General features: G+C 38.5%; 1 protein-coding gene across 1 annotated transcript in view; it reads right to left on the reverse strand.

Annotated features, from left to right (window-relative positions):
- ANXA13 (annexin A13) overlaps nucleotides 1-12,805 on the reverse strand; it is a 293,708-nt gene that overhangs the window by 101,922 nt on the left and 178,981 nt on the right. The window contains exons 5-6 of the mRNA XM_044066589.1: nucleotides 10,987-11,020; nucleotides 6,729-6,808 (exon numbers count right to left, since the gene is read on the reverse strand). Coding sequence (XP_043922524.1) covers nucleotides 6,729-6,808; nucleotides 10,987-11,020 — 114 coding nt within the window. The remainder of the gene's footprint in view (nucleotides 1-6,728; nucleotides 6,809-10,986; nucleotides 11,021-12,805) is intronic.

The raw sequence follows: 12,805 nt of genomic DNA on the forward strand, positions 1-12,805 counted from the left end.
TACGTGTGCATGTGTGTGTGTGTGTGTGTGTGTGTGTGTGTGTGTGTGTGTGTGTGTGTGTGTGTGTGTGTGTGTGTGTGTGTGTGTCTGTGTGTGTGAGTGCAAAAAAATAATATCAAAATTTTTTATCTGTGGCCATACACAATATTGTCAGGCACATACATAACTCTTTTAGGTAATGGCAGTAAAAAAACAGGTAGCAAATCACTGTCTTTCAAAAATATGGCATAAAATGTATCACAAAACATCGGCACCCTTAAAGCTTCTAGGGTCCTTGTGATCCCTACACCCCAGGCTGTATAAGCGATTTTGAAATGATCCTTGAATCTCATCAGTTCTAAAACTGGCCCTGCTCAGAGGTGTACACATAAGGTTGCTGTAGATTGTGTGAGGGGCTGGGTATGGTGTGATCATTATTTCTTTATTTTCCTTACCATCAAACCTCAGAGGTGTTCACAGATGGTCACTATAGCTTGTTTTAGGGGCCGGTGGACAGTGTGTTCATTACTTCTTTAATGTTCTTTGCATACCTCAGATGTGTGCATAGAAGGTCTCTGTAATTTGTGTTTGATTCTGGGACAGTGCAGTAATGTTTCTCACAAACCTCAGAGGTTTGCACAGAATGTCAGTATAGCTTGTGTAAGCACAGTTTGCTGACAGGAATAACAATATGGAATACACTACTGTGATGATAATTTTTTACTTTCCTCACAAACATCAGACATATATACAGATGTCTGTCTTTTGGGGCTAGGGATAAGAAGGCATGCTGCTTATATGCACTTGACAGCAACAGGCTGAAATATGTTACTGTGTTAAAGTTCTTCTTTCAGTTTTTCCCATCCAGAAAAAAAACATGTAAGGGCAAGTAAAGCTGAACAGCAGCACTGAATATGTTTTTCATCAGTCATAATTTTTCTCATGCCATCAATGGATGAAATATTTAAAAAGAAAGCTCTAAAATGCATTTAAGGCCATCTAAAAAAAATCAGGCTTCTGGAAAAAAGTTGAAGACTGAGACAAAATGTAAGAAGAAGAGGACTCAGAGGTGATCTCTGCCTAACATACAAAGCTATGTCAAACCCAGAGCTGTTGGACATGCTTCACTTAAAGAAATCCCAATCCCTCTGAGCTACACGCTCTAGGGACCTAAACCTTGTCACCACATTAAACAGAACTTGCCGGAGGGATACATTCCTGTCCCAGAGACTTCCCATAATCTGGAATAAACTACCTATCTATATCAAACAAAGCTCCTCATTAGCACTCTTCAAGAAAAATCTTGATGATTGGATGGGAAATAGGAAATTCACCCTGGGGATCACCTCTGTGGCTCTGCTCGACAGTGGCACAGGAAAATAATTTTCTTGGGTGGCAAAAGCCAGGGTACCTTTTTGGCTGGGCTTGTATAGGCCCCAGGACCGATAGCCTAGTACCTACCTATGAACCTATAAACTTATGAACCTATGAACAAAAGTGATCTGCATGTTATGGGGAGGCCAGGATGGAGGGAAATTTGGAGGTGGATGTACTGGGTGGTGTCTATGGGAAGAAGCAGCAAGTAGTGAGGGGGCCACCAGGGACTCTTTACCTAGGGCACTATTTCACTTAAGGTCAGCCATGTGCACAAGGCTGTTACAATGCAACATCTTTGCAATTAAATAGTAGTTACTGTGAATGTCGTTCTGTGAGTTGAATCAACTTGGTGTGGTTAATAGTCTTGTCATAATGTAAGAGCATTGCAACTACAGTTTAGTCTGTGCATGCTACTCCTGGATCACCTTGGCATGGTAAGTAGGCCTATCATAATGTAAGAGAATTGTAAATACAGTTCAGTCTGTGTGCACTACTTCTAAAGCTTTTGAGCATGAGCTGAAAGGTTGCTTAGGAGGTTAGGCGGCATGGCAATGACAGGGTGATACTCAGATTGGAAGTGTCCAGGGGCTCCCTACATGACACTTGCTAGGGGCCCCATAATGCTAATGTTGGTCCTGCTTCTATGAGTAACCTCAGGAACAATTTCTTCCCTAACAAACCCAGCATCTTGATATATCTGGTGTCACTTCATCTGAGCTTACTGCTTTCACTAACTTCATTTTCCTTAGTCTGTTCTTACTTCTTCTACGAAGGGCACTTTTTCTTCTTTCATAGTAGGCTTTGTATGGAGCAGTAGAGCCTTTTGGGGGGGGGTTCTTAATTTAGCAGATTCTGGAAGTACTCATTTAATTTGTCTTTGATGCCCTGTGGACCGGTGAGCAGGTTGCTGCAGACATCCCTTATGAATGGTGTCTGATGACTACCTTCTTTAATTTCTGCCTTTCTCTTGCAACCTGATAGAGTTTCTTTGTGCCATCTGCTGAGTCACTTTGTACATTTTGGTATAGTGCCTCTGATGATTTGTTCTTTGCTGCAACTGCTCTCTTAGTCTGTTTGTTAGTCAAAGAGTATTCCTTCGAAGCCTGGTCTTTTTCTAGCTCTCATTTTTTCAATAACTTCCTGGACTTCTACATTCCACCCCCATCTTTCCTTGGTTCCCCTTCAAAACATCTAAAACCCATAACATGTAAAATCATAACATCTAAACCATAACATCTAAAACCCTCAACATCTAAAACTCATAACATCAAATTTCATAATATCTAAAATGTGCATCACGACATCGAACACTACAAATCACATGAAAATGACATCCGTTCCACATATAATGACACCAAACTAACAAACACACTTTTTACTACATTTCTGCAGGGGGCAAGCCCCCCCTGTAACCCCCATGTGCCCCCCACACCCCTCCATAAATTAAATATACCAACTCCGAGATCGCACTACAGTGGGAAAAAGTTAATTTCCTAACCCCACTGTATCACAATCACCATAAAGAATGTACACGTACAGAGTGGCAAAATAAACACTATATAAATAGTATAAATTACTACACTATAGAAATAATAACTATAGAAATAAAAACTGCATCTCATAGTGATGCCACAAGATTAACAGATTAAACTATAACATTTACACGTTTGATGATACGCTATTACATATTATACATTTTAGATGGTATGAAATTCGATGTTATGGGTTTTAGATGTTATGGATGTTAGATGTTATGGTCTCAATGTTTTGATTTTAGATGTTATGAGTTTTAGATGTTTTGAAGGGGAACCCCTTTCCGCTTCTCCTTCAAAACATCTAAAACCCATAACATCTAAAATCAGAACATCTAAACCATAACATCTAAAACCCACAAAATCTAAAACCCATAACATCAAATTTCATAACTTCTAAAATGTTAATCACAACATCGAACACTACAAATCACATAAAAATAACACCCCTCTACATATAATTACACCAAACTAAGAAACACACTTTTACTACATTTCTGCAGGGGGAAAGCCCCCCCTGCAATCCCCATGTGCCCCCCACACCCCCCATAAATTAAATATACCAACTCCGAGATCACACTACAGTGGGAAAAAGTTAATTTCCTAACCCCGCTGTATCACAATCACCATAAAGAATGTACACATAATGTCTATATCACTTACCTGTATGGCCTAAAAAACACATACAGAGTGGCAAAATAAAAACTATATAAATAGTATAAATTACTACACTATATAAATAATAATTATAGAAATAAAAACTACATCTCATAGTGATACCACAAGATTAGCAGATTAAACTATAACATTTACACGTTTGATGATACACTATTACATATTATACATTTTAGATGTTATGAATTTCGATGCTATGTCTTTTAGATGTTTTGGATTTTAGATGTTATGGTCCTGATGTTTTGATTTTAGATGTTAAGAGTTTTAGATGTTTTGAAGGGGAACCCTTTCCTTATGTACCTTATTTCCATAGATGGCTCGGTCACATATCTGTTCTATAATCTTTATGCATTCTGATTTGAGATGCTGATATTCTGTTTCAACTCCACTAATTTCCTCTTCTTCCTGAGGTGTTGGCACTATGGGGAATTCATTGATCTCTTGTGCTTTCTGTCCAGTCAACTCACAGGTCTTCAGCTTAGACTCTGTCCACGTTAGAGCCTTCTCTGACAACTGCTTGCAGATGATTGTGGCCAGCAGTGGTTTATGTTGTTGGCCAATGTTTTCACCTGGGATGACTTTGCTATCTCTGATTCTACCCTAATGCCTTTCTTTACTAAGAGAAAGTCTGCCTAAGTAGCATGTTGACAACTCTTGTATGTAATCTTGTGACTGTGAAACATGTTGACCACCATCAAGCCAGTTGCCAGACAGAAGTCTAGAATAGCCTCTTGCATTTTATTCCTGTTGTCCCACCCATGTGGACCCAAACAGTCCTCATCATATTCTGTTCTGTCTTTCCTCATATGAGCATTCAGGTCAATATGGGGCATAAACATAGATAATGAATACTGGCCTATCTTTATACTGGAGTCTGATTGTCATGAGTCTATCACTGATTCTGATGACATCCCTTTCTTTCTTCAGAGGACTCTCCCTCACCACAACTCCAAAACATTTCTAGTCTGACCTCTGCCTGATTAGTAGACTCTGGATCCCAAGCCCAGTGACTTTGCTGAACTGCCCTTACACATTGCCTTCTGTATACACAGGATGTCCAGTTTCCTTTTTATCATCATATCACCCACTTCCAAGCTGCATCCTGTCAGTGAAACTATATTCCTTTATTCATTTTTGGCAGGTTGATTGGTTATATGTCAGACTTTCACTCAACAAAGCTATCCCATGTAACCCAGGCTGGGCAACTTGACTTATGCCAACCAGTAATTTATTGACCCAGGACTTTATGGTATGCACACAATTGCCAACAGAGGCACATAGCCCCTTCCACCATTAGCATGTGTCCCTGGCATAGGTCAAAGCAGGAATGGCCCGCACTTCTTCTCACAGGGCTTCCTTCATATTAGCCACGGATTTAGAATTCTTTGAAAGTTAACTGCAGTGTGGAAAAAGCTGGTATCTGCAGCACTAATGTGTTTTATCCATTCAACAATGTTCTAGTTCAAAAACACTACTACTAAATTGCTAAATTTATGATCAGTCTAAGTAGGATCTGTGTAGTTTCTTCAGATCTGAAGGTCTGCATATACAATCATTAAGCCATTTCAATTTCTGTGGACTTTACAGCTATTCTGACCACATACCCAGACATATGCACACAGATACCCCCCCAACACACACACACACACACACACACACACACACACACACACACACACACACACACACACACACACACACACACACACACACACAGCATTACCCTCACTTGGATACAGGAGCAACTCTTGTACTGATCTTGTGACTGCATGTGTTGTGTTTGAGTTCTGCAGAAACTAATCACTACTTTAAATGCCTCATTTGTATTAACTAACTGGACTGAACCATCTCTGACTGGTTTACAACTTTTCACAGATATGGTATTTGTGGCCCAAATACAGTACTCCAGATCTGGTCTCACATTTTAGTTGTGTAAGATTAAAATGGCTTCATCTTTTGTCAAGTGGTGATGTCTGTTTCTGTGCAACCAAGTATTCCTCATTATTTTAATTGATTAGGAGCGTCTTTCATCTAACCTGTCAGCTGTCTCTCTCTCTCTCTCTCTCTCTCTCTCTCTCTCTCTCTCTCTCTCTCTCTCTCACTTTCATGCTTTCCTATCATTTTCCTGCAGTACATCACCAGTTTAAGTTAACATTTCTAATTCTCAAAGTCTTGTTTATTATGCTCCTGATTTCCTCAAGCATGAGGTTCCTGTTGCTGGCAATATGATTATAGAGTAGCTTATCCCCAGAACTATTGCACCTTTATCTGATTTACCATAGAAGCCAAGGAAGACTGTGAGGACATAACTACTAAAAAGCATTATTTAGTACCGGGTTAGTGCTGTCTCATAACAGTTATTGTACATGAAGAAATGTTTAATGCATGTACATTTCCCTGCAACACAGGCCATCCTGCTACTTCAGTATGAGGCAGTGATGGAATTAAGTCAGGAGTGAATGTTGCAAATGTTCCTCTTTAAAATATGCTTATTCTAATTTTAAATTTAAGATTAACAGAGAGGTCATAACAAAGTTTTGGAATAAAGGCAAACATTCCTTGTGTCATTCCATCAACTGGTAGTGCATTCATCTTTAATGCTAGACGTTCACAAGCCTGTGGGTCCTATATCACTTGCTTGTTTTTTTTCCCCAAAATTGACACTGCAGTGCATTGTAAGGGGATGCTGTATTCCTGAGCATACCACCCTTCAGATGAGATGTTAAACTGAGGTCCTCGCTGCCTGAGTTGGTGGTAGCTCAAGTGGATATTCAAGGGCACTTATTAAAAAGAGCAGGGGAAGTTCCCAGATGCCCTGGTCACATTTTTGCCAGTATAAAGTCAGGTCTCCTCTGAAAAAAAAAGGGGGCCACAGACTTAATAGGATTAGCCTAATAAATAACACACACAAAAATAAAATAAATAAACAAACAGCTTGATTCTAGTAATTAGTTACATGGCAATTAGCCCTGTAAAGACTATCAAAGGTTTGGCTGCACTTTTCTTACAGTGTAACACAAACAGCCATCCAGCTGTAAAAAAAATCATCATCTACTTCAGTACCCATTACCTCAAATGTGTTGCACAGGATATCCAGAGGGAGCTTTATTGGTTCAGATATCTGCCAAATACCATCACCAACACTCAACATTAAGAAAACAATACCTGCAGCAATGCAACCAGAAGCTTTTTGAAGGCACCACTTGTATCGCTTTTGACATCATCTTCCAAGTCCCTGTCAAAAACTTCAAACAGAAAATGATAATGTTAGCTGTATGTGCATATACATTACATTTATAACACTGAAACACACATGACTTCTTTAATTATTATATGTAATTGTAAATATTAACTAAAAATATTCCACAGTGCAGATGCACCTAAGTAAAAAAAAAGACTTTGATTTCTCAAATACCTTCCCTTAACAACAATTATTACAGAAAAGAATATTTCAGACTTTCCACATTTCACAACATAATAGTATCAAGACTGATCACAGTTTAAACAGATAAGCACTTGTTTTATCAGAAAACTGGTTCAGTTTCCACAGATTAATTGGTCAACTTGAGTCTTAATCAGCTCGTTTGGCTCATTTGTTTGTTTGCTGAACAACGTTGCTGATTGTTTTAATTCAGTATTTTAATACTCCTGACATATATAATAGGGACAATGTGTAGGAGTGTATGTGGAAATGTCTTTTGATGATTCAATTCATTATCAATATTTGTCTTTCCTTATAAACCATAATCATTATTTTCTAAGTAAGAACAATGAAAGGAAATAATGCAAAACATTATATCATTCTAAATTAATGGCGAATAGTAGAGTCCATCCAGTGGGGGAAAACTAAGATTTGATATGGTACTTGTAAATTGTCAAACTGTAAAAGCGTCATAGATGCAGAGTCAGGGGCTTAGCCCTGATCTTCAATTAATGTCTGAAAGGAGTTTGCATATATTTAATATTCCACATGTTTCTCACGTGTTTATCATCCAAGCACTACACCTAACAAAAACATGCTGATGTATTGTTGATTCCACACAGTCCATATTTAATGCATTTATATCTTGTACATTTGGTGAGTGTGATGGCCGTGCCCTGGCCCAGCAATCAAGGAGCCTCAATCCTCACCACTAACACCAGGGAGGTCATCTCTGAGAAGAGGAAAGGATAACTAATACACACAGTAAAGTACAATTTCCCTTAAGTGCACACAGAGATCACAGTCAGTCTGGGGCTAGTTGCTCCTTTGCTCACCAGGTCCCCAATAAGACTCCCCACTGGCACAGCTACAGGGCCCAGATCTCAGCCTAACTGGGCAAGCTAAAACCTCCAGTACTCTCTCTGACCAACCAGTGCTTTGTGTCCCTGCCCAAGTAGCTGATACACACACACACACACACACTTTGAGAAGAGGTTATACAACCACACAGACCCTCCTGGGAAAAGGCTGGCACAGGTTCTCCAGCTGTGCACCTATTACCCAGACCATACAGTAGTAATTCCTGCCACCACCCAGTTAATTATCAGCTACTAAAAGGCCCTTAAAAGGGTGTCCAATAATTACTGTGCAATATTATAATCCAAAGGTAGTATGACTAATCAGTCTTAAGGCTTATTGGAAGGGCTTATTACAACAAACTCTATAAATATATAATGTACTCTAAAGCATACTTTATCTCTACATAAACCAGCCACAGGTAGATGGTTTTAAAAATATTTAATAATAAATAATTAAAACACACGACAAAACTACTACACCACAGAGATATCTAAGAGTTTAAAGATCACACAGAAACTTAAAATAATACAGTAGTACAGGTCTGATATCAAAGAAAAATACCTAAATAATCTTTACTAGCTTTAACTATTCCTACAAGAAATCACAGTGCTAAAACTTACACGTGAGCATAAGGCAAAGTGCTGAGTTAGATGTCCAAAGTCAAAATGCTTTTAGTCTCTCACTGAACAATAGTTTTTAAACACTAACCAACAGCTCTGCTGAGGCCCTCCCAAATTACATCATTTTGACACTTAGCTTTTCTCAGGCCACAAACTGCATTATTTAGCAAGATAACACCTGCTCAGTAAACTACAGCAATACAAGGTATTTCACATATACACTCTAGCAGAAACCAGAGCAATAAAGCACCTTCTACATGTAAATTCTGGTCATAAACGTTAGCCTTAAAACAATGAGCATGAAACCTTTATCCAGGTTCACTGGAGCCGATTTGTAAAACATGAAAGGGTCACAACATGCTTCACTGGGCCAGTAGAGTGCAATGTTGTCACATATTTTGCAGTTCCACATTTCACAGTATTCTTTTACACTCAAGAAAACATGCCTGTATTTTACATTTATTTATATAGTTGATAGAATTATGTATCAAATTCTATTTGACTAGACTGGCAGCCTTCACCCATCTCTCCCCAATCATCACAGTGAGTCTGAGTGTCATGTTTCAAAAGGTTCCAGATTTTGTTAGTTCACTTACCTAGTTAACAAGCAGGTTGAAAATAGATTATTAAAACCTTTTATAGACCAGAAAAGGATATAAAAATACTTTAAAAAATACTTTAAGTAGTACATCAACGGTTTAAGTGAAGTACAGAAGAAACTTTTTCAGGATAGTGTAAACTTTATAACACCTCAAAATATGAAACTGGAAGGTAAATATAATGTATATGACATGGCAGAAACTTTTATTTTTTAGCTACCTGACTTACAAGCTCCTTTTGATCTTCTCTTACACTGTTTCACTAACTTTCATTTTCTATTTTATTCAAACATTTTCACTTTTTCTACACTTTCTTTGTATTTCACCTATGAAAAACACTGTTTTTTTTAAAACAGCTCTTCAGTTTTTTGCTTTTCCTGTAATTACTTCCTTTTTAACTTATTGCAAAATACTGTTGCACTGCCTTGTGGCCTGTATTTCACTTGAAAGGGTACTCACTTCTCAGACCAGCCCACCCACCAGTTATCAAATGTTTAAATAAATAAAAAGAAGGATGGCTCCCTGCATATGTACCAGACAACCTGGGTTCAACTAAGAGCCTAAGCACTTGTGGAATCAGCAAGAGATAATGAATTAGAGGCGGGCCATGTGCAAGAGATAATGAATGAGAGGCGGACCAAGTGCAAGAGATAATGAATGAGAGGCGGGCTAAGTGCAAGAAATAATGACTGAGATGCTCCACGTTACACTTGCCCATCCCAGGAGGAAGCTGATGAGGTGAAACTCCCAGCAGAGGAGTGCCTCCTGGGAGAAAACCCAGCACCATGCTCATGTTCACATGAAATACAGTAAATGAGCCTGGCCAAAGAGGGCATACTCTCTAGTCAAGTATCTCTAGCATGCAGAAGCATAGACTAGCAGCAGCTCAGTGTAGCTGGGCATTGCTCCACTCTTCTGAGTTGGCAGGGAAGGGCTGACAGGAATATTGAAAAGTTTCCTAATCTCATACGAGCTGGTGGCCATGGTCCACGACTCATCTTTCCCTCCTCCTATCTTCTGATTTCAGAGTATGGAAGAATAAACATGGGGACATGATCACAACAGGACTGCATAAAAAAGAATTATAAAAATAATTTTGTTTTTCAGTGAAAGGGAGATAAAATGACATAAATGTTTCCATTATACTTAGTGGGAAAAAAGTGAAAATATCATTCAAACTGTATGGAGAAGGGTATGTAGAACCATATTAATTAAAAGGGACTAAAACTAAAGATTATTTTGGAAGAACTACTGTGCTCTGCATTAAGGGGAAATTATTAAACAAGACTGGCCAAGAAGTCCTTACCACTAGACAATCTCCATTTTTTGTCTTAGTTGCTCTTGACTACAACTTAAAGTCTCGACTCTCAACTTTATGTACTAGTGTTCTAATTACACTGCAAATGTATTTCTTTATAGTTTTAGTGCTGCCCAGAACTTTCCATGACATAAATGGTTACAAGAATTTTTTGCAGTTTTCTCAATATGTAATAGGCTACTACTATCCAGGAAAGATGCAAGGTTAATCATAAACTGTATGTCCATAAGTGAACTCACATTAGTTCTTGTAATAAAATGAAGTACATTCCTTCATGGCTGCACTATTGATAACTCTGTCTGTGTCACTATCAGCACCAGCCATCTGCACCTGTGATAACAAATGCTTTGTTGCCACTTCAACATTTGGTAAAAAACCCTCTGTAAGGATTTGTTTCTCTGTTGAGGCTGTACATGATTTATAATCATCTCTGAGAATAAACTATAACTGGAAGACTTACCAATGGAGTGGTATTGAAATACATACAAAATAATAACAAAAGGTCAATCAGAGATGGTGAAAACAAATCTTCATAAGGGAAATGAGACACAATTTACACTTTAAAGAAAATGCATAGATTGTAAATAAATGTAAAAATGCTTACTTCTTTTGTATGCCTCCTTTATGGCTTTAATTTGCTGAAAGAAAAGACAGAGATCAGTTTAGTTTCATATGGTTTACAAATCATAAGCAAAACACCTCCGTGTTTTATTTAGATTGAATAGATCATATTCTGGTAAGCAAAGCCAAAACTCAGTTCCTCTAGTCAGTATGGTCACTGAAATGTTTACAACATTTTCACTCTCTAAGCCAGATTTGCCAACTGAAGAATATAAAATTGACATTGAAACAAATCACACTAGAATGAATTTTAAAATAAAGAGTGAATGTGGAAAGTAATCTACCTTTTCTTAAGGTTCACTGATTGGTTTGTAATCCTCTCGCACTTCACAAACAGTGTCTGCAGAGTTCAATTACCCATTGGCTATCCATCTCCTTATCTGTAGTCTTTGCCCTTCCCCCTCCAGCTCTTGCCCTGTATTTAATTGCCTGAGATATTATAAACCTAGAGTGCCATTTTGTTTCCTTTTTTTCCAAATCCCACAGCAGCTGTTTCTCTCCCCTGGCGTGTAATTATTCTCATGTAAGTTCTTGCATTCAAGGTATGCTTCTGTTCTTTAATACTGCAGGATGGCTTTAGACATTTCTGCTTAATGAACTGCTATCACATATGCACATAAATCTGTTTTCCTTGTTTACTGTTATAGAGCCGTTGTCGCCTCACAGCAAGAGGTTCTCCGGTTCGATTCTCAGCTGGAGCACCTTCTGTGTGGAGTCTGCATGTCTTCTCCACGGTCGAGTGACATTTAAAGACATGCAGGTAGGTGCATGTGTGAATGGATGTGCCTTCTTTGAAGGTTGGACATCCGGCTGGCACCTCAGCACCATAAAAATCCACTGCCAATCATTAGTGGACCAGAGTTCCTCTGTGGCGACCCCTAACCGGAAAAGCCGAAAGACTGTTATAGAGCCAGAAGAGAAATTTCACATATTGCATTGAACTGCTCTGTCTAACTGCACTAACTAGTGTTTAAAACATGTTGAAAGTGCATCTTGCTTAAATGCAGTATAGAATTGCTTTATGAATTACTCACACTATATTTTTGTATGTTGCCACAAGAAAAAAAGTGTATTATCAGGTGCTGAAGCAGAAACAACAATTACCATTACCTGATGATGTTGTTATTGAGTACTTTAAAACCAAGGCCAATCTTAACCAGCTTAATTCTTCCTAACTGACACACTTGCACACATGACTTTCATTTCTATAGCTCTCCTATGTATCATTTAACTTATTTTACTAGGCTATAACCTATCTTGATAGAGTATGCCCTTCCCCTGACTCTTACAGCTTTACCTGAGCTATTACTTACTAGTCATAGCACTACCATTGCTGGTGACTGGTCACACAGCAGATGCTAGCTTAACCTAATGCTCTCTTACATTTTTTTATTTTTCTTTCAATAAACCAAGCCACTCCTCAGGTTAAGCGGGTTTCTGCCCCCCATAACAAGAAGGGAAACCACAAAAATACCTCACTCACACACTGAGCACCCACAGGCACTGTCCTGCCACTAAAGAAACTTAAAACTAATGTAGGTGCCTAACTTCCAAGTGTCTAAACAGTAAAATACCTCAACTGCACTAACTTAAACAAGTGTTAGTGAGTGTGTTAGCACATTCTGCTGTACAGCTCCTTACTCAAACGACTGCACTGATGGGCTCATCACCGAGAAGCAACAGTTGCATAACCCGCTCCAGTAAGTGTGTCCCCCCCAAACCACAGTCTGTTCTCTTTAGAGAAAAACTTAAATGTATTTATTTATTTATTTCAGTTTGATGACCAGAGAAGTCCACCTGGC

The sequence above is a fragment of the Protopterus annectens genome, chromosome 3.part1, assembly GCF_019279795.1.
Source record: "Protopterus annectens isolate FY-2018-M chromosome 3.part1, PAN1.0, whole genome shotgun sequence".
Classification (NCBI taxonomy): Eukaryota; Metazoa; Chordata; order Ceratodontiformes; family Protopteridae; genus Protopterus; species Protopterus annectens.